The following is a 25,003-nucleotide window of genomic DNA, read 5'->3' as shown; positions in this document are numbered from 1 at the left end:
TGATAAAATCGATATTTGGCTCATTCGATGTCATACTGTCATCTGTTGCTAGGAGGCCGACAAGATTGAACTTGCATAAATACGGGTGTTTTGAAGGTTTTAGTTTAGTCTCTTTCTGAGATTCGGAGCGATATCGCGTATTTTCGGTATTTGGGTTGTGAACTGGATAATTAGATGTTGTGATAGCAATCACGCTCTAATTAAATTATTTATTTTGGCATTAGTTTGTTTAGATTAAAACTCTCGGATAACCTTGCACATTAAACTTGTGTTTTTTTGTGTTGGTTTTGGAGAGGACATTCCAATAATTCGATAAAAATATTTAAATAATACCTGCTTTTCTGAGTGACGCCAATAATTGTTTTATTGCATTGTTTGAAATTGTTGAATGGATTTCATGGCATTTTTCACAAATAGCTGATAGAGTAGGTAAATTGTATTTTTTGCCTTTTTAGTACATGATTAGTTACTTATTTAAAAGAATTAGCAAAATAGATGTAGGTACATACGTAATCAATAAAATAAATAGGTACCTAAACTACACTTACTAAAGTAGGCTTAAGATAAAGTAGTCTATGCCATTCTAATAATTATAGGTATCCAAAAAAAAATCACGTTGATCCGTTGCTCTGTTGCGACGTGACTGAAGAACAAACCAATAAATAAACATACTTTCGCATTTATAGAATGGATACTTGGGTAGTGAGAAATCAGGCATTTTCGGTAAAGTATAATATTACCTACGTGAATATTATCTATCTCATCTGTGAGATATTTTCTCAGTAGTGGGATAGTTACAACTTATAAGACATAGGTATCTTTTAAAATATTATATTGTTTATAGTATGTATTTTAACTGTCATTAGTAGCCATTTTCTAGCCTTTTTCAATAACAATGTATAAAACCGTATCAAATGTGAATCCCAGACCTGTAAGGGTATCAGGTTGCTGTATTATTTATTTCCGTTGAATAACTTCACGGCTTACAAGAAACTCGCCAACGAGAAGGTATAGAACTTTCTCTTTTATTTGATTTGCAGATAAGTTAGCGCTTGCGCTTGTGGTGGCACTCTTTGGGAAAGGTCTTTGATCAGCCGAGGATATCTGCAGGATGAAGATAAGAAGATAGCGGGAAGCGAGTGGATGACGAAGTCGAAGGATCGTGTGTGATGGCGCGCTCTTGGAATGGCCTATGTCCAGCAGTGGACGCAAACAGGCTGATTGATTGATTGATGATAGCGCTTGATGCGATCACACCATGTCAAATTCAGGCGGGATATAACTGTTTTATAGAATACTAGCTGACGCCCGCGACTTCGTCCGCGTGGATTTAGGTTTTTCGAAATCTGAAACTCGTTAGTTTTCCGGGATAAAAGGTAGCCTATGTGCTAATCCAGGATATTATCTATCTCCATTCCGAATTTCAGCCAAATCCGTTCAGTAGTTTTTGCGTGAAGGAGTAACAAACATACATACACACAAATTCAAATTCAAATTTTTTTTTCAAATTCAAATTATTTTTATTCAATTAACACACACACACAAACACATACAAACTTTCGCCTTTATAATATTAGTGTGATTGTTTGATTATGAAACGGCCATCGTCAACAGATAGATGATCACTGCCAAACAAAAAGGTCCCTTGTAAGGACTACCGACTACATGCCAGTCACCACGGTCTTGCACCACAGCGCAAGCTCGCTGCAACTCATTTGATGTCATCAATCATGATGACAATATGACAAATCATCATCATCTGATGTTTGAGGGTTACTCAGCTTCATAATATGTTACAGCATTGCCACATTGTTACAGGTTCAAACAAATCTAATCGAAGTTTACCATAAGACGTAGGCTAATTTACTCACTTTAAGTAAATAGATAAAAAACGCTAAGACAGATACAAAATACAATCTACTAAAAAAAAATTGGCCAATCTATTACGAATATTAAGACTATCAATAATTTACGTACAACGTGTAGTTTTTGGACCCAGTGGGCCACTACTTTGACGGTAGAAACTATTGCATATCGCCTCCCCTTCGAAGAGTCGTATTTTACTAACCGGCCAACGACCATAGTAACTACCTACTACCTGAGTTTTTCTAAAACTTTGTCTGAAAAATGTGCTGTCACCAATGACTTTCTAAGCAAGGACATCGCACTGGCGCGCATAACAAGGGACCAAGTAAGTGTGCTTATACTCGGTGTAAGCACACTTTCTTCATTAGTCGCATGTTGACTGCAAAGCTGTCAAGACGCCTAAATGCGCGATCAAAAAGTGCCGAAATAATACGTTAACGACGCAGAAAAGAGATGGTGTGACTTACCACCGGTAAGTTAATTTTATTTACGTAAGATAACATGCGAAAAAGTGTAAAATACTTAGTAAAACCATTGAAAACACTAGAAATATCTAAAATTATTTACAATGTTTCCATTCCTTTCTCTCACGCACATCGGAAAGAGACAGATGGAAGGGCGCGTCACGAATGTCGGTAAAACAAAACTGTGGAGTAGCTTTTTTTTGTTCAATGTAAAATCTATTGGCCATTATTGTATCACATTTATTTTATTACTAGCTGTGCCCGCGACTTCGTTCGCGTGGAATAGCTCTCAGCGCGCTTTATATAGCCACGGACGCTCAGGCGCGAGGCGTGTATCTGTACGTTAAAAATGTTCGCCGTGATTCTTTAAATTGACATAACTTTTTTATTTATGAACCGATTGACATGAAATAAACACTAAATGTTAAGTGAAGCTTACTACAATATATTAGTGATAACCGTATCTAAATCGAATAAGCCGTTTCTGATATTAGCGTGCACAAACACACAGACAAACAGACAAAAAAAAAAATTAATTACAATTTCGGGTTCGGCATCGATATAATAACAACCCCTGCTACTTTTTTTATATATTTCCATTGTACAGACACCACTTTTCTACAATTTTATTATATGTATAGATCTTTTGACGACCTCCGGTGCGCAGTGGTAGCGCGGTGGATTTGTATGACGAGGGTCCCCGGTTCGATTCCCGGCTGGGCCGATTGAGATTTTCTTAATTGGTTTAGGTCGGCTGGTGGGAGGCCTTTGGCCATCTTGATTCAAGGCCCATCTTGAATCCGCCATTTTGGTTTTATTTTTCAGCTCCCTGTCAATTGGATGAAGTTCTGAGTGACATTTGTTCGAGCACCCCCCACCTATCTTCAATACCCTGGCCGTGCTCTTCACCGAAATCCTCAATCATCAGCTCTATCCATATTTTTCCTCCGAATCATTTTTTGTCCTCTATACGAAACCATCGGTAAAAAAAAACATACAAAATTTTACAGAAGAGGTGATCAAATGAGTCAGTCAGTCAGTCAGTCAGTCAGTCAGTGAATCAGCACGAGCAGAATAGTATAATAGTTATATAGTATAGATATAGTATAATAGTTTCATATTTACAAAAACGAAAAATCTCTCAAAGAAATAACAAAAATTAATAGTGCTACACTACTCCATTCCATTTTTTGTTCAAGTTGCTTCTAAAATCACCTTATTCAGCTTCGAGTGCAATAATCGATTTACATTGCGGCTTAATCACTGAGGTTAGTTTACAGGACTTGAATGTTAGCGGGAATGTATAAATGGAGCAGTTGAAGCTACATAAGGTGAATTTAGAAACGTGTGCCATGTTTGGGCTCTTGTGTTGTATGCCGTGATGTGTCCATGCTTAGAAAGTCATTGGCTGTCACAGATTAGATTCTCCAAACCTCCGCCTTTTGAAAGCAATAATTAAAATTCTTGCGGAATGTATCGCCATTTTTTTTACTCTGGCTTCAAGGACTAATTCGGTGGCCTGTACATGTCCTTATCAAAAGATCGTTTTACTGGAACTTGTTTGTTTGAATTATTTATTACACTCACACAAATTAACACAATCCCCAATCAATCCCCAACCATGGCTGACGATATAAAGCGGCTGGCGGGAAGTGGCTGGATGAGGAATGCTGAGGAACAGGTGTAATGTTTCCAAAGGTGTGTGAAGTCATGGCGGGCTATGGGCTATAACTATAACCTATTATTTATTAATAACGTGAAAAAATGGAATAATATGAGACCAATGGCCTAGAGCTACATCAAAGCTTAAAGAAGTTCCGACCTGTAAAGTTTAAGTAAACACTTCCAAAAATAACTACAATTGATTTCCGCTATTATAGAATATAGGCACTACCTCCGAATCACACAATACCCTAATAACAGAATAAATCCTTTTCGCTTCAAGTTAAATATGACTTTTACGAGTGGACAGCACAATGGCTAAATATCCGGGATGTTTAATCATTATTCTAGTGACAGATATGATAAAGCAATACAAGTCATGAGCTAAGAAAAAGAGGCTATTTGGCTACTTGGTCCTGTAGTATGAAGTATTCAATGCCTATTGTCAAATTAGTAGATAAGTACATAATGTTTGCTAGCTAGAACAATACTGTTGAATGATTGTTGGCTCATTCAAGGATTCGTCTTAATCTAAGATGAATTAATGATGGTAGAGATCGCTAATTAGCGATAAGGCCGCCTTGTGTATCCTCCTTCAGTTTGTGTTTTTTTTGTTCTTTTACTGTAATATTTCTTGTTGTATGGTACAAATAAAGAGGGATATACAAGTAAGATGTTGGCCTATTGCTTATAATACAACACGTGAATATACTATATCCCTCTTAAATGAGTAAATTACAAACAGTTTGAGAGTAAGTTTCTTTGACTTCGATATGTGCTTAGTTACTTATCAGTGCGAGCTTTTCAGTAAAACTTAGCCTCGTGAAGTTGTAAGACAATAACTTCTTAACAAAAACCTCTGACTAAAGAGATTTAATATGACACTGTATCTAGCTAAACGAATAGAGCGGTGGAAATGAACTCCTTATCTTTTATATTCTTAAGAGGATACCTTTGGACCCTACCCTAAAGGTAGTTTAGGACTTTAGACTCTTGGTATATTTACTGCTAGAGAATAGCCGCTCTAGCATTTATATAAGTCTCTACTAAACATCAAACCCACATTTTTTCATGCCACCCCGGCCTTCTCACCGCTAGACCATTCATTCCCAACAAAAGGGAATCTGAAATTATCCCAAGATTTTTTTCTAATCTGCGAAAGAATTCCAAACTGAGAGCTTGATAATAACATCAATATTTCAATGTTAGATTTAATAGGTGTGATGTAATAGGCTTTTTGGACTTTTGAGGTTTGCTTGATATGTTGTTTTCAGAAAACGTAATGGTTTTAAAAAGAAACCACGTCTATAGCACCTTCTTAAGCACTTTAACAAAGAATAGATATAATAGTACAAATTAAAACAAAATCAAAGTTGCTCCATAATATAAATTGTATTTTGAGAAAAATGGTAACAGTCAAACTCACAAACAAACACATACATTAATTGGAACCTAGTCAAAATTAACTAACCATAATTGTTCATTATTTTGTCGCACGACATCGAAATTTATAAAACGTTTATTTTCCACATATTTTACTCCCTTAGAAGGGGAATTTTCAAAAATCCTTTCTTAGCGGACTTCTTTTCAATTTTCCTTTCAGCCTGACCCATTCAATAATTTGAGCTGTGCGTTGATAGATTAGTCAATCACCTTTTCTTTTTATATCTTTTCTTTAATTAGATGTCATCATACTCGACATTATATCGCACGCATTCACAATACGAGCGCGACGCAAAATCAAAAGCATAGCAACATAACAGGTTTCCGAACGGACCCGACGATCCAAGATGGCAGAACTCGATCGCGCCAAAATCAGCTGTTTTACTTCAAGTTTACAACGTGCTTATAGTTACAAGACTTTTTCAAAGATTTACAATTGCAATTGTTAACAAAAATACCTATTGTTGACTGGAAGAGACGATTTTTTTAACAAAAGAGCCTAAATAAACCTTGGAAAGGAGTATTTTTTGTTTTTTTTTTTTCAACATGGACGACGTCCGCGCCCGGTTTTGGCGGGAATCAGCTGTGAATACGTCACAGACTATAAACCTGTCTTTAGAATTGTTTTGTGTGAATAACCTTGAAATGGTTGCTGTTTTTTTTTTTTTGCAGATAACTATTTTAAAGACGATAATAATTATTATCGATTGAGTTCTATATTTAACTAGTTACTACTTATAAAAAATAGTAGAGAGTTGGTAGACTAAGAGAATTTTAACTGTTTTGTTAATATGCTTAAAAAAAAGGTTTGACTTTAAATTTTTAACTCCCGACCCAAAAAGAGGGGTGTTATAAGTTTGACGTGTGTATCTGTGTATCTGTCTGTGGCATCGTAGCTCCTAAACTAATGAACCGATTTTAATGTAGTTTCTTTGTTTGAAAGGTGGCTTGATCGAGAGTTTTCTTTAGCTACAATCCAAGAAAATCGGTTCAGCCGTTTGAAAGTTATCAACTCTTTTCTAGTTACTGTAACCTTCGCTTGTCAGGGTGTTATAAATTTTTAATTTACACTTGTGTCTTATTTGTTCTTAGATTTTTAACTTCTTTGAGATTGCTTTGGAGCATAGTGGGCATGCGAGTTTCCCATGATGTTTTTCTTCACCGTTAAAGCAAGAGATATCTTATTGCTTAAAATACTCATAACTGTGAAAAGTTAGAGATGCGTGCCCGGAATCGAACTCCCAACCTCTCGAATAGGGAGTGGCCGACGTCTTAGCCACTGCGTCTATGGCAGTGCAGTTTTTTTTAATAGGCTTGACAATCATGCTTAAAAAATCGAGCAAATCCGAGTTAGTTAGGGATCCCTTCATCTTGTCATAGGGCAGGGGTGACAATGATCGAAAAGGTTAGTAATCGCTGTTCTATACGGAACCTACCTTCCGAATTTCAAGTTTTCTAGGCTTTACATTTTCTGGACTTCGTAATTGGTTGACAGTATTTCGGAAAGACAAGATAAAAGACAGTTAAGAATAAAAGTCAAAGTTAAAGTCAGTCATTTATTCGAATTGGATACTATTGTACACTTTCTGATTGTCAAACAATGATGTAGTGGTGATAATTAATTACGTTAACTTAAAACTAAAGCTACGAGGGTTCCAAACGCGGCCAAGCCTGAGAAGAGCCCACAGCAAACTCAGCCGGGTATTCTTTTTTTTATTATCACCACTTATTCTTATTACTTACTATGAAAGCTGTTTGAGAAAGTATTCCCAATTTTCTTATCATTTAAAATTTATCGCTATTAATACGACTTACCACCAATCGACAGTATACCAACAATACAAAAACCGATTTTCTTAGTACAAGGCGCCTCAACAGGGTTGGAGCCGATCAGCTGATTGCCAAAGGCGTTTTTGTCCGTTTTTTGCCTCCATAATATTACCTCCAGAACTGGTCGCGGCGAGCTTTTATTTCTCAGTTTGCGTTCTGGGAACGCTTTGGTTACAAAATATGTGTTTTTTTTTTTTTGGAAACCGGGCGTGCAGGTAGGTGTGGACTGTGAAGTCTGCTTGTATAGAAATGTCCAATGTCATTTTTTTTTAATTTATAGACTAGCGCTTGGCTGCAATCAGACCTGCTGGCAAGTGAGGATGCAGCCTAAGATGGAGCGCGCTTGCCTAGAAGATGCCTATTCACTCTTGACTTGAACTATGACTTCAACGTACCCATACCCATCTTTTTATTTATTTATTCAGATACAAGTTAGCCCTTGACTGCAATATCATCTGATGGTAAGTGACAAAGTCACGCGGACAAAGTCGCGGGCATCCTCTAGTGTTGGTTATAATTTGACAATGGCCGGACCTCTTATCGCCCTCTGTGATCAGTTAGAATACCCATAGGATATTATAACTTGGACGTTTCTAAATCACCACAGCATCCTTAGACAGTAGACAAAATAGTTTTTGTACTGACACGTTTTCTGTCTGTGTGGCTAACCGTCTTTCATATGAAAGTATAGATAAGTACATGATTTAGTTTTCTTTAGTATACTAGCCCAATTTAATTTTATCCAAGAAATAAGCCCGATATCTATTGATGCCGATATTCCTTAAAAATCGACGGTAAGTATAGGACTATTCTCGTATGCCTATCTTAAATTATTCTTAGGTTATGTCCCTATATAGCCTAGTTTTTTTATCCTTTATTTATAGGCTTTTACATTTATGCATGTCAGTCTCATCAAAAAAAAGAATATTAGCCATGTTAAATGACTAATATTCCCCTTTCCTCTCCAACTAAGCGTCAGGCTTGGGCTAGGAGTAGGTACGACAATAGTGCAACGGGCGGGGTTTGCACCGTCGACCTTTCGGTTTTTCAGTCCACTCCTTTACCGGTTGAGCTATTGAGGCTCATTGTACCCTATCTTATCCTACAACCCTATCCTATCATACAAATTCCACAAGTTACTTAGGTACCCTGTAACCATCTAAACAGATTGCAAGCTCCGTCAGAATTTGGATTAGCTAATAAGCTATTAAAGACACCAACTTGCAATCTGTTTAAAAAAACAATTCAACCAGACGGTCTCTTCCTGATTGGGATCGGACACATTCCACCAACATAGCCTACTTGTTGAAATGAAAAAGTAACTTACAACTTTATTCTGGGTATAAAAAATCCATTTAGGTGAAAAGGTAAATAAGTATGCCTACCCAGCTTCTCGCTGAAATCGAGGCGCACTATTATACGAGGTCCATACGACCTTATTGACAAACTGACAGTTAAATCGTGTTTTTTTTTAAATAAAATAGTGTGCAAACGGGCAGGTCAACTGATGTTAAGTGATTACCGCCGCCAATGAACATTTGCGGCACCAGAGTTGCCGGCCTTTCAAGAATTTGTTGGTCCGCCCCTTGAATAACCTCATGTTGTAAACTTGTGGGAACACTACCGATTGGAGTGGAGTTGATTCCACAGTTTATGAGTCCACAGAGGGAAAACCTAAGGAAGGTCAGAGCCGCCGAATCGCGTCGCTTACGCACTTCTACGAGGTCACGGAGGTTTAGTGCGATTTGTTTAGCAAACTAAGGAAACTTAAGTAGATAGGTATTAAGTATCTAGGTTTATATCAGGCAATTCCTCCAAAACTGGTACGCCCAGCGCAAAGTCGGGGCAAATTCATTAGTTAATATACTACCTACCTATTACTTATGACAGGAAATCATTTTATCTGTTTTACGTAATAAATAACTATGTTCAATCATAAATCAAAGTTCCGCCATTATCGATACCGAATCGATATTATTATTACATAATCTGTGTAGATAACGTCACCTGATCGGTCTGTCAAAATATTACAAACAAAAATAAACTCTAAAGCTAGCAAATAGAGTTGAATTTAGTTCGACTGTAATATTCATGCTAAAGAGGTTTTCCCTCGCTTTTTCAAGAGGTCAATAGGTGGGTCCACACCGGACGATCCATCGATCCCGCGATCCGCGATCCAGGATCGCGGATCGTGGATCGTGGATCGTGTTATGCCGATCCACTCTTGGAAACTTGCGATCCCAAATATGCGCTCCAAGCGATCCTAAGGCGATCCGTGATTCAGCCAGTCTAACTCTTGTACGATATGGAGTCACACGTACAACGGCGGCGTCTTGCCGTTGCAGCAGTAACTTTTATTTTGCTTAAATGCTTGCGCAAAAAATCACAAAAAAGAAAACGACGGTTTTGGGTGAAACAAATTTACAAAAATCGCTTGGAATCTGGGACTCAGCTGTACGCAGAGTTAGTGTCAGATAAAGTTGAACACAATTTTGCAAGAATGAATGCTAATCAATTTGAGATATTGTGTTCATTATTAAATAACAAGCTAAGAAAGAATGATACAAATTATAGAGATGCCATTACTGTGAAGGAAAGATTATTACTAACATTGAGATTTTTAGCAACTGGAGATTCGTACGTCAGTTTGCAGTATCTGTTCCGCATTTCCAAACAGTCTATATCGATAATTATTCCTGAAGTTTGTGAAGCCATCATTGACCTGTTAAATGATTATGTAAAGGTAAGTAAAACCATACTTTATTACTCAATAAAAAAGTAGTGTATTACAATCATAATTTAAAGAAGTAACATGTTTACAATTATTAATTATTTTTTGAAAACATGATATAGGTAGGTACTTATTTAATTCGGTGGTGACTGTGGAAGTGAATAATCCTGAGGTTTCAGAAACTGGGACTGCGATGAATTGGAGGCTAGATGAGCAGACGGTGATGTCTGTGGAATTGGAGCTGGATAATTTTGAGGTTGTAGAGACTGGGACTGTGATGAAGTGGATGCTATTGGTGTGCCAGGGTATGAATTAGTGTAATATCCATAATTGCTATCCCCATATCTTCCTGTGTCAGCTTGAAAAATAACTTGGCATATAGCATTTTTGACATTAACTAATGTTACTGCATCATATTTCCGCAATTCAGTAGATATATACTGCCCGAAAGCAATGTAAGAATCAGTTTCCGGTTGTGGTGGCTGAGCACATTGTTGCAGAAGTTGGAAAGCCTCTGAAAGAGTTTCATCTGATATGTCATCTGCATTATTAGAAGTAGTTTTCTTTCTTTTTTTTGTTCTTTTGTTTGTTGTTTGGACACTGGATTGTGCATTCTGATCATTCTGCTCTCTACTCTGATCTGTGTGGTGGTTGGCTCTCTCCGGTTGTGTGTCACTAGTAATGTTACTGTTCTCGTTTTCGCTCACTGTAGTATTAACTTCAAGTTCCCCATCAGTCGTATCAGATTCTACCTGTAACAACAATTATTATTACTATTTACTGCTTATTCTTATTTTCAGCTTTATATTATAATTAAGATCTCCTTTATTTTCAGGTGCCGTCAACTAAAGAAGAATGGCGTACAGTTTCTCAGCAATTCGAGAATAAGTGGAATTTCCCACACGTGATAGGAGCGATGGACGGCAAACACGTCGCTATACAATCGCCTTTTAATAGTGGCAACGACTTTGATAATTACAAATTATTTCCTAGTATTGTTCTTTTTGCATTAGTAGATGCAAATTATAGGTTCCTGTATGTGAATGTTGGGACTAAAGGCAGAATATCAGATGGAGGCGTGTTCAAAAGCACAAATTTATATAAAAAACTTGAAAAAAAAGAGCTAAATATTCCTCCACCGGAGATATTGCAAGTTCCCTATAAAATTGAGGTACCCTATTATATACTAGGTGATAAAGCTTTTCAGCTTAATGATTATACTATGAAACCATACGATGGTACACGGGAAAGGGGTTCTTGTGAAAGAATTTTCAACTACCGACTGTCAAGAGCACGTAGAGTAGTTGAAAACGCGTTTGGAGTACTTAGTTCTGTCTACAGAGTCCTGCGTAAACCTATGCTTTTGGAACCAGAAACTGCGACTAAAGTCGTGCTGGCAACGGTTCATTTATATAACTACTTACGCAGTAATCCTAACTTTATATCGCCAGGAACGTTTGATACAGTACAGGAGAATGGAGATGTAATACCTGGAAGCTGGCGAAATGAACCGCCATCACAATCGCTACAACCGATGGCCGTCGTACCAAGAAGAGCAACAGAAAATGCCACTACAATACGGTCCCACTTAGCAAGACACTTTGTTACAAACCATACAATAGTTTGGCAAAATGAATATCAGTAAACTAATAGCTCACAATATGTTCCAATGTATCGCGTGTGGTTCCGGGTTCATTTTTATCCGCCATAAAGTCGAAGTCATCATACGCAAACCACTTTGATTTATATGTATCTTGAGCACCTGAAATAAACAAGTTACTCATTAAAATAACCACGTGTATTTCTAACAGCTTAAATGTAAAAAGCGAAATCACGTGAAATCCACAGTAAATATTATGATGTAATTACTTATAATAAAATATATAATTTTAATACCTACAGATAAAAAGTAGCTTTGTTTTCTTACCGGATCCAGTTATACGGCTTTGCTTCTCTCTGTGTTTCTCCCTTCTGTAGCCTCCCGCCAGAGATCGCATTTTTTTCTTTAGGTTCTCGATCGACTTATTCCCCATTTCACGAGAAATCTGACACCAAGCATCATCTCTAACACCTCTATTGGTGTAATTAGAATCTTTGGGATCCCATAAACATTTAAATTCTTTATAAAGCGATATCAAACGGCGACTTTCTGAGATGTCCATGGCGAGGTGGATCGCGCGAACCAACACAACCGTCCACACCGCGCGCATCACGCAACTGAGGCACCTTTGAGGCTGGCACAAAAACCGACCGCACACGGATCGCGCGAGGTAGGGAGCGCGCGCTCCAATACGTGCGCATGGATCGCGCGCGGCACGTCCACACCGCCTGCATCTTTGGATCGCGCTGCTGCCGCGCGCGATCGGAGCGCGATGGATCGTCCGGTGTGGACCCGGCTATTGACGGTCAACAAACAGGTATTCGAATAAATAATATTGAAATGTTAACCCTATGTTATCATGATAAAGTTGAAATTGCAATGTACAAATTTTATTCTCACGATCCATATTATAATGCTGAAGAAAAGAACACGCGAATTTAATTTAAAAATTCAAACTTATGTTCAAAACCATAAGGTTGATTGTCGCTTGGATTAATTTTCGCGCGCTTTTGGTGACGGAAGGAACACGTGGTCTATGGTATGGATGGATGGTACTATATACAGGTTGTATATAAAACGAACCTGATTCGATTGCTTGATATTTTTTTGTATGTGGGTGTATGTCTGTCTCAGTAAGATAATAATATAAAGGATCTTTTTGGACTTTTGGTTATAAGTAGGTAATTTAAGAGACCATTTTGAGAAGTGGAACAATTTTTACGTTTTTATTTAAATGTTTAACTGGGTAACCACCCAATTAATTGAGTATGGATTGGTTTTGTATTCAGCACTTTATAGAAATTCATTTTTCATTAAATTGAATTAAATACTTTTTTGGAAACTTGCTAAATAAATAATTGATTTGAATCGATAATATTGGTGATGTCACTTTTATAAGGAGCTCCATATCACTAAGCGTGCACTGAGCACCACAGGTTTACGACGAAGCACTCCATAGAGGCAGAACAGCATTGCACAAACAAAGAAAAAAAGTTTATAATAGGTAGGTATCTGTCATGGCTAATTTTAACCGAATAGAGCAAGGAAAGAGTTAAGTTTTTGACAGACCATGTAAAATGTAAATGTAGGTAGGTATATGTAGTATGCACCTACTAGGCGTATATAGGCTTTGAGGAAATATCATACTTGTATACATAGAAAGTAATTGTGTATACATGCGAAAGTTTGTATGTATGTGTGTATGTTTGTTACTCTATCACGCGAAAACTATTTGACGGATTTTGCTGAAATTTGAAATGGTAACTCCATTTCAAATCCCTGGATTAACAGATAGGCTACTTTTTATTTCCGGAAAACTCAATAAGTTCCCACGGGATTTAAAAAAAAATCTGTATCTAAGCGAACGAAGTCGCAGGCATCAGCTAGTTAAGTATAATTCAATGGGTTCCAAATACCGCCTATACATAGATACTTGGTCAGGATTTACTTTGAAAAGTTCGAAAACTTTCGTCAGTTTGAAAGTAACGGCTTTATAGCTGAGCTCTTCCCAGAATTCCGTTTATAGATTCTAAGCAAAGCCATGAATCCGACGCCGCCGGGTGACGAAAAAATTTGGAATATTTAAGGGTTTGGTCCGACATAGCGCGTGACAGCAATTGCTGAATTGACGGCTAGTTTTTCAAACTAGATAGCATAATAGTGATAGTGTGGCTAATTCTGCTTTTTTTTATTAACCCCCGAGTAAAAAGAGGGGTGTTATATCTGTCTGTGGCATCGTAGCTCCTAAACTAATGAACCGATTTTAATTTGTTTTTTTTTTTTTCGTTTGAAAGGTGGCTTAATCGAAAGTGTTATTAGCTATAATCCAAGAAAATCGGTTGAGCCATTTGAAAGTTATCAGCTCTTTTCTAGTTACCTTCACTTGTCAGGGGTGTTATAAATTTTTAATTCAGTTACAAGTTAGCCCTTCACTACAATCTCACCTGGTAAGTGATGATGCAGTCTAAGATGGAAGTGAGCTAACCTGGAAGGGGTATGGCAGTTTTCATTAAATCCATACTCGTTTGGTTTCTACACGGCATCGTATCGGGACGCTAAATCACTTGGCGGCACGGCTTTGCCGGTAGAGTTGTAACTACTAACCATGGCCGGAGCCTCCCGCCAGACAGACAGAATTATGACATAATATTTTAGTTTATCAAAGTTTAGCAATTCAGGTGCTTGTGGTCGTTAGCCATCACACGTTGCTGTCAAATTCACGGGAAAAACTAAGAATCAATCTATTGTTAATCTGTCAATATCTTAAAATGATTACTATCGTACAAGTCTTCAGTTTCTGTGCGACTTTCTACCGCATTGCCATCACCGCGCTTTATCTGTCCATACCTTTACCGATTTTAAAGACTTGTCATAATTCACTTTACATACGTGATTGATGTATCTAATGAAAATGTTTTATAACGATATATTTTATAGTACAAGAAAAAAGTAACAGACTGGTCCTGGGTACAATTATGATTTGTATTCAAAACCTTTTTACCCGACTGCGGCAAAGCCAAAAGGAAGGGTTATGATTTTAGCAGTGTATGTATGTATGTATGTGTGTATGAAGAATCATGAATGTCAGAATTTTTTTTCCTCTTTCATTTGACATCCCACTCGACACAATAGCAAAAAATATTTTTGGAGACCCCCACTATTTTTTATGTAATATCCGTTGGGTATTTTTTTTCGTAGAAAATTTAGCCTATGTCACCCGGACCTTTAGAACGAATCAATTGACACCTCATTCACCAAAATCGGCCCAATAGTTTAGGCTCTATGGTGGATCACACAGAATCTGGATACAAACATACATACATACATAGACTGCTAAAATCATAACCCTTCCTTTTGGCTTTGCCGCAGTCGGGTAAAAAATTTGTCAACGAACGAAAAATGTTATTAGATTAAGATGTAGGCATAGCAATAAGATGTCGTTGTCGGCTAATCCCGGCTATGACGTCACGACACGTTCCTTCGTCTCTCAGGTGGGCGAGTTCAAGGACAGGAAGTAGGCACTGAATGGACGGGATTCCAGCCGCCCTGTGAGACGTACATACTTAAAACGTTATGTTTAACTTCTCTTTTAAACATTTCCTTGTTTAGAAGAGAAGTTGGTCTATCTATGAGTTCGCAAAGTATACATATTTGTATGTTTATATGTAGGCACACTAGCTGATGCCCGCGACTTCGTTCGCGTGGATATAGTTTTAAAAATCCCGTGGGAGCTCATTGATTATCCGGGATAAAAAGTACCTATGTGTTAATCCAGACTATATTCTATCTCCTTTCAAAATTTCAGCCAAATCCGTCCAGTAGTTTTTGCATGAAAGAGTAACAAACTTTCGCCTTTCTAATATTAGTGTGACGTCTAAAACTCATCCAAAAAAAAATTCCTGATTGGCTCATCAACGATATCAAACATAGATCAGTCGAATCAGTCAGTTTATTTTAGGTAAGTTATTCCACAGATATGTGTAAAAACAAAATACATATATGTAGGTACGAGAGAAGCCGCGGCATTTGTAGTAGGTATTTGCAAAGCACCTATTATTGGTATTAGTAATTTCTCACGCAAACTTAGCAATTCTAGGAACGCTCACGAAGTTGAGGAAGAAAGACGCAAATTGCTATTTCGCGCTGAAATCCTGCGGATGTTGAACAACCGTGTGTTTGGAGACCGATTGGCCGTAACGGTGTTACGTTACTGCCTATTTGTGACTTGACGACCGCTGTTTTTTTTTTTAATTTTTTTTTTGTTTTTTTTTTAATGTTTATAAAAAAAGTTTCCAACGAATTGAGAACCTCCTCCTTTTTTGAAGTCGGTTAAAAATAGCGAGTAAATGAGCAGGCGTGTCACCTGATGTTAAGTGATTACCGCCGCCCATGAACATTTGTAGCACCAGAGGTACCGCCGATGCGTTGCTGGCCTTTCAGGAATTTGTTGGTTCGCGCCTTGAATAACCCAATGTTATAATCTTTTCAAATTCAAAATATTCACGTGCAACAACAAGTGCTTTTGAATCGTCAAAATAATCTATCGGAATGCCGTTCCTACCGAGAAGAACCAGCAAGAAACTCGGCGTTTGCTCTTTTCAAGTATTCAATCCATACTAATATTATAAATGCGAAAGTGTGTGTCTGTCTGCTACGTTTTCACGGCCCAACCGCTGAACCGATTTTGATGAAATTTGGTACAGACATGGGCTACATCCCGGGGAAGGACATAGGCTACTTTTTATCCCGGAAAATCAAAGAGTTCCTGCGGGATTTAAAAAACCGAAATCCAGGCGGGCGAAGCCGCGGGCATCCTCTAGTTTACAATAATATGCCATGCTAATCTGGTGGGAACACCGCCGAAGGGACTCAAGAGGTCATTCTTACTATGAGACTGAAGTATTATGTGTTCAAAATAAGATAAGATAAAGAAAAGATTAAAATACTAAACTAGCACTTTCTAAAACTCAAAACAAGCAAGAAAGTTTTATCATAAGTTTGAACTTTGTAACATTATGACTAAGTATATGTATAGTGGAATTAACGAGATAAAGTTCATAAATAATTTTAATACCACCACAGACGAACGGTTCATATTATTCACTAGCCGATGCCCGCGGCTTCGCCCGCGTGGATTTAGGTTTTTTGAAATCCCGTGGGAACTCTTTGATTTTCCGGGATAAAAAGTAGCCTATGTGCTAATCCAGGATATTATCTATCTCCATTCTAAATTTCAGCCAAATCCGTCCAGTAGTTTTTGCGTGAAGGAGTAACAAACATACACACACACACACACACACACACACACACACACACACATACAAACTTTCGCCTTTATAATATTAGTGTGATATAAATTACTTGTGTAAAGGTTTAAAAAAATACTTAAACACATTTTTGAAATCGAATTTCAAAATTAGGCTTTATCAAGTTAAATTAAGGACGCACTTTGACAAAAATGCCTGCTTGTTTTACATACTTTCGTTGTGTTACATGAAGATTATAAAAACAATTTGAAATCAGCCTGTATAGCGAAATTACGAAAGTTCGAAATTTGAACTTTGAAATCGCATCATAGACGATTGTTTTTTTTCTGTAATTTCGTCTACTTAATTTTAAGAAGGTTTGGAAATTACTAAGAAAATTAAGTTTAGCGTTGATACTAAACGTATTCATAAAAAAATTTTATAAGTATGGTTTTCAATTAGTATAAAAATAAAACATAACTTTGATTTGACAATCAAAACAAGTTGTCAACAAAAACTAACTATAATTTTGTATCTGTTCAAACAGATTGCATTCAAAATTCAACCTTATTTTTACGTGATAGAGTTATTATATAGTTTTTAAATGTTCCAATGTTAAGATTGCGGTGAGTACACTTGGCGGGAAACCGGGAATAACATTCCAGATTTAAAATAACGCCCGCGCAACGGTACTGTAACGGACGAAGACGGACGCGATTATTTCGCGCGCTTTCGCATCCGGAGTCCGGACCACAGACTAATTACCTATTAATTTATGATAATTAAATCAATGCAGTTTATAATGAGGTATGGCTATTATTGTAAATTGAATACTTGAAAAGAGCAACCGCCGAGTTTCTTGCTGGTTCTTCTCGGTGGGAACGTCATTCCAAAGCAGTGGTAGATTATTTTGACGATTCAAAAGCACCTTGTAAAAGTTTAATTGAATAAAAATATTTTGAATTTTGATTTTTTTTTTTAATTTCAGTTTTTTTTTTTTTGTTATTATTGGGTATTTCCGTGTGGTTTTCATTATGATCAACACATTACCGGGTCACTACTGAGCACGGAACTCCTCTCAGAGAATGGTTTGACCATAGTCCACCACGCTGGCTAACTGCGGATTGACAGGCTTTTTAGAGAACATGATGGGGAACTCTCAGGCATTAAGGAAAACATCGGGAACCTGCATGCATAGAGTTCTCGATAGTATTTTCGGCGCTGTGTAAACTTGCCCAGCGTGGTGGACCTAAACCTTTCTGGTTCTGAAAGGAGACCCATGTACAGTCTGAGCTAGAGGGCAGCGAATGGGTTGATAATATTTGACATAGGACTTGACAAGTTTACAAGTCCTTTCTGTCAAGTAAGTCGATTGATAATTGTACGCGACAAGTCGAGATGGCAATCGGGGTATGAGGCGGGGGGACGCCGCGCACACCCGCATGTCACATGCGATATCCCGCACCGGGTTAGAGCGGGGGGTGTGCGGGGCGTCCTCATCCCGATTGCCATCTTGATTTGTCGCGTACCTACCACTGGTAGCTATACCTAGGTACTTTTTGTTATCATTTATTTTTTATTTGACGAAATTCAGTAGAAATACATTACTATCGGTTCCTACTTCCAACTTCCACTCTTACCAACCTAAGTACGGTACTCAATTTTTTTTCTTAGAAATTTACATCAAAGATTAAATTCCAACTTTATAACAACGATGTTAAAGTTTAACATCGTTCATCGTATTCCTTAGAACGGCTTCCTTCAAAAGGTACCTAAGTACTCTATCTAATCTGTCAAGTGCATAAAGATAAAAAATAAGAATCATTAGTTTTTTTTTTGTAGGCAATAAGTAGGTACAAAGACTTCGGTATCCTATTGCATAGCAACTCGCAATCCGATGAAAAAGTCCAGACAAGATAAAGTTCAAAAACAAAAACCCGATTAAGTAGGTAAATATCTACCTACTTGCTCTCCGGCCAAGTGCGAGTCAAACTCGCACACCGAGGGTTCCGTACCCGGGTATTTTTCCCGACATTTTGCACGATAATAGATTTATCCTGCAAAATGTCGGGAAAAATAGTCTCTAGGTCAACGGGAAGTACCCTTTCTTGACAGACACGACGGACGGAAGGACGGACAGACAGACAGATAGACAGTCAGATAACAAAGTGATCCTATAAGGGTTGCGTTTTTCCTTTTTAGGTACGGAACCCTAAAAAGGAAGAAGGAGACACCAATCCTTAATCTTTATAGCTTTAAGTTTAATAGTTTGCATAAGAAAGATCTCAGGCGGCTGGATATTTTACAATTATAGAAAAACTAGCTGATGCCCGCGACTTCGTCCGCGTGGATTTACGTTTTTCAAAATCCCGCGGGAACTCTTTGATTTTCCGGGATAAAAAGTAGCCTATGTGTTAATCCAGGGTATAATCTATCGCCATTCTTTCAACCAAATCCGTTCAGCCGTTCTTGCGTGATTGACTAACAAACATCGAAACATCAACACTTTCACATTTATAATATTAGGATTAGGATTGTAATGGGTGCCAACGGGACTTTAAGTATTACTTAGTCCCCGCTACCCGTCCGTCTGTCTGTCTGTCTGTCAACGGGCTGTATCTCATGAAACGGAATAGGTAGAGAATTGAAATTTTCACAGAATGTGTATTCAAATTTCAAAGTGGTGGCCATGAAAAATACAGTATCTACATTTTACATTTTTACTTAGTAAATTGATATTTTTAAATTTTTTCATTTTTTGAAATTCAGATACAAGTTAGTCCTTGACTGCAATCTCATCTGGTGGTAAGTGTTGATGCAGTCTAACTTAGAATAGAGATAGAAACAGTAGACTAACCTTTGTATTTGTATTTATTTATTCTTCGATTTAGACTTATAAAAGCACTTACGAAAGTCAGATCAGTACAATACAATGACCTATTTTTAACCGACTTCCAAAAAAGGAGGAGGTTCTCAATTCGTCGGGATCTTTTTTTTTTTTTTTTTTATGTATGTTCCCCGATTACTCAAAGACCCCTGGACCGATTTGGAAATTATTTTTTTGTTTGAAAGGGTATACTGTGCAGGTGGTCCCATATAAATTTGGTGAAGATCTGATGAATATCTTCGGAGATGGAGAACAGAACTCCTCAATGGATAAGAGCAAATTGCTCGCGATCAGTGTAATAGCTTAGTAAACAGTAGGGTTTTAACTGGGCATAGCATATTATAGTACAGTGGGGCCACTAAAAATTGTGAAATAAAAAATTTTCAAAAGAAAAATAAAACCGACTTCAAAAACCAAAAACACTAAAAAGTAGAAAATAATTTTTGTTTAGCTACACATGTAATGTACCTAGGTATGAAGTCGGGCGAGCTTCACTCTTGGATTTCTAATTTTGTTCGCTCGACTTCATACCTAGGTACATTACATGTGTAGCTAAACAAAAATTATTTTCTACTTTTTAGTGTTTTTGGTTTTTGAAGTCGGTTTTATTTTTCTTTTGAAATTTTTTTCCAATCTCTTCTTTCAGACAGACTGTAGTAGGTATTGTAAGCGGTGTAGGTAAAGCCGCGTGTACAGCCAAGGCTCGTGTATAGCGAAGGTTATCGCGCGATAAGATTACGGTGGAATAACGGTCGACTTCTAAGCTTTCGGGTTTTACTAATGATGGGAAAAGAGGTTGTGAGTTTAGAAAATCCGGGACGATTAAGCTAGTAGGAATAGTCTGTATAGTATGCGACAGGTTGAATTCAAATTCAAATTCAAAATATTTTTATTCAATTAGACTTTTACAAGTACTTCTGAATCGCCAAAAGCATCTACCACTGGTTCGGAATGATTTTCCTACCGAGAAGAACCAGCAAGAAACTCGGCGGTTGCCCTTTTCAAAGATTTGATATACAATATTAGCTACTAGCTGTGCCCGCGACTTCGTTCGCGTGGAATAGTGACTTTTCGGGCAGCGTGATTCTTTAAATTGACATAACTTTTTTATTCATGAACCGATTGACATGAAATAAACACTAAATGTTAAGTGAAGCTTACTACAATATATTAGTGAAAACCGTATCTAAATCGAATAAGCCGTTTCTGATATTAGCGTGCACACAGACAAACAGACAAAAAAAAATTAATTACAATTTCGGGTTCGGCATCGATATAATAACAACCCCTGCTACTTTTTTTTATATATTTTCATTGTACAGACACCACTTTTCTACAATTTTATTATATTATGTATATGTTACGGGCAACGTGATTAACTGGGCATTATTAATAAGGACCGGCCATTATTAATAATGTCCAAGAGCGATGGGCAAAGTGATTAATTTATTACTTTGACCGGCCATTATTAATAATGCCCGACGGCCCGTGGTCCATGTAATAAGTCAGTGTTTGAGATAGCATGAATTTATCACTTGGACCGGGCAGTATGAATAATTCCCTACTTGTAGCCGGGCAATTTGATAAATTGGACCGCGGCCGTTAAAGGATATCTGTGCAGAGTGGCGCGGTGAGCCCACAGAGGAATGCCATCAGTGCGGTAGTGTCTCAGACACAGCACAACATACGCTGGCTGAGTGCCCTACGTGGGCGGAGCCTCGCCAGTCACTGGTAGATATTATGGGGCAGGACCTCTCATTGCCCGCCGTGACTAAATCCATGGTGGACAGTGAGAGGCCTGGCAAGCGATGGTCTCCTTCAACGAGGAAGTAATGACGCAGAAAGAGGCAGCGGAGCGGCTGAGAGAGGAAGCCGAAAGCTGTCATCCCATGCGCCGCAAGAGAATCGGGCGCAGGCGAGCTGCGCACGACCGTCGCTTGCCCCCTTGAGTAGGGCCTCCGGGTAATAGACACGGGGAGTCTGTTACCCGCGGGAGAGTAGGTCCTCGAGTTGGAAGGCAAGCCCTTGTTTCCGGCGAGCCTTAAACGGTGTTGGGGCCCCTTTTAGTCCCAGAGCTGGGCCTGCCTTGGCGGGCGCCGTTAGCACTAGCGTCACAGTTGAATACGTTCGTGCCCCTGTGCCCAGCAATAACGATTGAGACGGTAAGCCATGGGGTTTAGTCGGTAAGAGACCGACATAACCACCTCGCCTCCCCGAGCACTGTGGTATCCATGAGGATTTTCCCACGTATAAAAAAAAAGCTTAAGTTAGGTTAGGTTCTTTCATTTAATAATCAAAAACACTACAGTTCACCTATTTTATTACTTTGCCCAAGAAAGGGTGGGCCTTATTCATAATGGCCGGGAAAAGTGATTAATCATGCTGTTTTAATCACATTGCCCAATTGAGTCGGGCATTATTAATACAGACCGGCCATTATTAATAGTGCCCGGACTTATCAAATTGCCCGTAACATATAGATGTATAAAAGTAATTGAAGTCCCGCGCATTGCTGGAGCGAGCTGCAGGGCTCGTCCCCCCTGCCTCATATCCCAGTTGCCATTTCGACCTGTCGTGTACTTATTTATGGTCATAAAATCGATGAATTGTTTTTATATCCGGACGTCCATCGATGTTCTTTTATTGGTTACTCAATAAATAGTTATTTCTAAACCTTAACTATCATAGATTGTTACCTACTCTTGGTTTTATGTTTATGGCGTTATAAACATTTTTATTGTGTCACCTTTGATTTGAATTTATAAATAGCAATAAATGGGTAAGTACCTACTACCTATACCTAATCTCTGTTATCCGAAAAGTTCGGGTGGTCCCTAATCCTATCCTATAGGTATTTAGACTATCTGTACCTCTTAGATTTGAGAATATTATGAACTGCTTGGACGGTATTCACTGGTATTTTATGTTATTTTTCCCATTAAATAATTTGTTTTATTACTTACTACAGGATGCCCGCGACTTCGTCCGCGTGGATTTAGGTTTTAAAAATCCCGTGGAAACTGTTTGATTTTCCGGGATAAAATGAAGCTATCTCGGTACCTTCCATACAAATCGGTTAAGCGGGTGGGTTTTAGGAATCCCGTGAGAACTCTTTGATTTTCTGGGATAAAAAGTAGCATATGGCCACGGTAATATTATCTGTACAGTATTCTAACTCGGCCGTTTCTTTGAAATAAATACCTACAGCTGCGCGGTACGTAAACATGCGATAGGGCTGCCTGCCGCCAGCATTTTAATTTTTGCCTACTTTGTGTTTCCATCTAGTTTTGTGATTGTAAATATACTTTTTTATATAAACAAATAAAATACTTTGTGAATGGCATAGGAAATGTCCAATAAAAATGCGTGTTGTTTTTTGATTGGTAGATTTAATTAAAAAACCATGTTTATGATTGAATAACAAATCGGTCTTATACATTTGAGACCGAAAAATATTTGCGCGTCGACTGAGACGTAGGAAATTAAACGAACGTTACGAGTTATTAAATTTTAAAGTTTAAAAAATCCGCATTCTACTATAAAGCTTTTAATTAAAAATTGTTTTGGGAAACATGGACAAGATGGAGAAAAAGGAATATCTTTTACTTGGTTATAGATAGATACCTGCAGCTACTTTACAATTTATATATTTGGTTTTAAGAAGTTCGGAATATTTTCTCCATTTTTTGTATATATTCCACAAAATCATCGCTGGGTACAGTCAAAAAAGTTTGCGAATTAATCTTATTGCAGTCCCGGTAACTTAAATACCGACATTCGGAGCTGAAATTGTGGCTTCTTTGATCGGGTTTCACATATAACGAAAAAATCGCGCGGTTATTGTTAGAAAAACAAAACACCGCCCGTTCGTCACTGCGGCACAGTCGCGACTGTCTGCATGTCGAGCGCCTGCCGACATCGAGGTGCGTAGGTATAGCTCGCGTTTCGGCCGTTTGTATGAAGTTGGAATACTGATACATAATATTACCGTGATATGGCTGTCCCCGAGATATAAGCTAACCCTGTATTTTCGTCAGAATCGGTTAAAGTGTTGGCTGTGAAAAGGTAACAGACAAACAGACAGATAGACAGACACACTTTCGCATTTATAATATTAGTATGGAAGTATGGATAATATAATTAACAAAAAAATATTATAAAGAAAAGTACTCTTTTATTTCTATCAAACCGTCGCCACTCGTCACACCATCGCGATTCGCGGACTTATATTGACATTTTAATTTTAAGTTGCCAGTTAATTAATTTTGTATACTACCATATAAATTACAATGTAAAACAATATTTTAATAGTTTTATTTTGTTAATTAGATTAATTGATTAATTTGATTTGTTTTCTAAAAAACTCTATTTTGGTTTTTCTCTCAGAAGAATTAATTAAGTACCTATGAGGGATGTTCTAACAAAAACAATATCGTCTCAAATACGAAACGTTAACGATCTTTTGACTACTAAAAAAAAAATTTAAATAATGTACGTGATCTCCATTACCTAAATATAATAAGTTGTTACTTTTTAAATTGAACTTGTACCTACATTTGTACCTACTGGCAATTAAAAAAGTATGCAAGAGAATGATATATTTTGAATCTTTTAAAGCTATTGTAAGTTGTATAATTGTTTATCTGTAAAGTGGTTCCTTTACTTTTCATTCTTCAATTCTGTTCTATTGTTGTGCCTATACCCAGTATACTAAACACCATAGATTTAAAATACTATTTGGATTTCTGTGCGAAGCACCATAGAGACATTCTTGGTAAGTGAGCAAAGAATGCAGTTTGACGCGTCACCTTACAGTGAGATATCTGTTACGTTTGTCAATCATTTATGTTTAAAGAGATAAGGACTTCCGGTTATACCTAATGCAAATCATGACAATTTGATAGTTTATTTTATATGAGCCCTAATAGGGCCTACCTAGGTTTGATTCACAGCAGTGAAAATTAGGAAATTTATTTTATTTAAAAGAATGTATGCCTCGTTAATAATCCATACTAATATTATAATTGTGAAAGTGTGTTCGATTTTGATGAAATTAGGTACAGAGTCAGCTTGCATCCTGGGGACGGACATAGGCTACTTATTATTCCGGAAAAGCAGCGTTCTCGCGGGATTTTTAAAAACCTAAATCCACGCGGACAAAGTCATGGGCATCATCTAGTGAATAATATTCGCCTTTCCCGTCCAACTAAATATAAAGCTTGTGCTAGGAGTAGGTAAGACAAGTGCAATGGGTCGAGCTTGAACAGCCAACCT

At 37.6% G+C, this 25,003-nt stretch overlaps 2 protein-coding genes and 2 long non-coding RNA genes across 5 annotated transcripts; 2 read left to right on the top strand and 2 right to left on the bottom strand.

Moving 5' to 3' along the window:
• Positions 1-1,903: 1,903 nt before the first annotated feature.
• LOC123879385 lies at positions 1,904-8,498 on the bottom strand. Its single transcript, XR_006798994.1, has 3 exons — positions 8,375-8,498; positions 2,707-2,710; positions 1,904-1,917 (listed from the first exon to the last, which is right to left on the bottom strand). It is a non-coding gene; the product is annotated as an uncharacterized LOC123879385 (long non-coding RNA).
• Positions 8,182-24,995, top strand: LOC123879382. The gene is made up of 3 exons (XR_006798992.1): positions 8,182-8,200; positions 16,582-16,592; positions 24,909-24,995. It is a non-coding gene; the product is annotated as an uncharacterized LOC123879382 (long non-coding RNA).
• Positions 9,404-11,656, top strand: LOC123879358 (protein ALP1-like). Of its 2 annotated transcripts, XR_006798982.1 has the most exons (3): positions 9,404-10,008; positions 10,176-10,301; positions 10,832-11,656. XR_006798982.1 is itself a non-coding variant. In XM_045927024.1 (2 exons), exons 1-2 carry the CDS (start codon positions 9,571-9,573, stop codon positions 11,639-11,641), a joined length of 1,248 nt encoding a protein of 415 aa, XP_045782980.1. In that variant the 5' UTR covers positions 9,408-9,570; the 3' UTR covers positions 11,642-11,656. The 2 variants fall into 2 exon arrangements, 1 of the variants encoding a protein (XP_045782980.1); XM_045927024.1 differs by lacking the exon at positions 10,176-10,301 and having other exon boundaries at positions 9,408-10,008.
• Positions 10,050-12,393, bottom strand: LOC123879361. The gene is made up of 3 exons (XM_045927028.1): positions 11,924-12,393; positions 11,655-11,758; positions 10,050-10,748 (listed from the first exon to the last, which is right to left on the bottom strand). Exons 1-3 carry the CDS (start codon positions 12,204-12,206, stop codon positions 10,131-10,133), a joined length of 1,005 nt encoding a protein of 334 aa, XP_045782984.1. The 5' UTR covers positions 12,207-12,393; the 3' UTR covers positions 10,050-10,130.
• Positions 24,996-25,003: the final 8 nt, after the last annotated feature.

The sequence above is a fragment of the Maniola jurtina genome, chromosome 28, assembly GCF_905333055.1.
Source record: "Maniola jurtina chromosome 28, ilManJurt1.1, whole genome shotgun sequence".
NCBI classification, from domain to species: domain Eukaryota; kingdom Metazoa; phylum Arthropoda; class Insecta; order Lepidoptera; family Nymphalidae; genus Maniola; species Maniola jurtina.
This window is presented reverse-complemented; position numbering and strand designations above follow the sequence as displayed.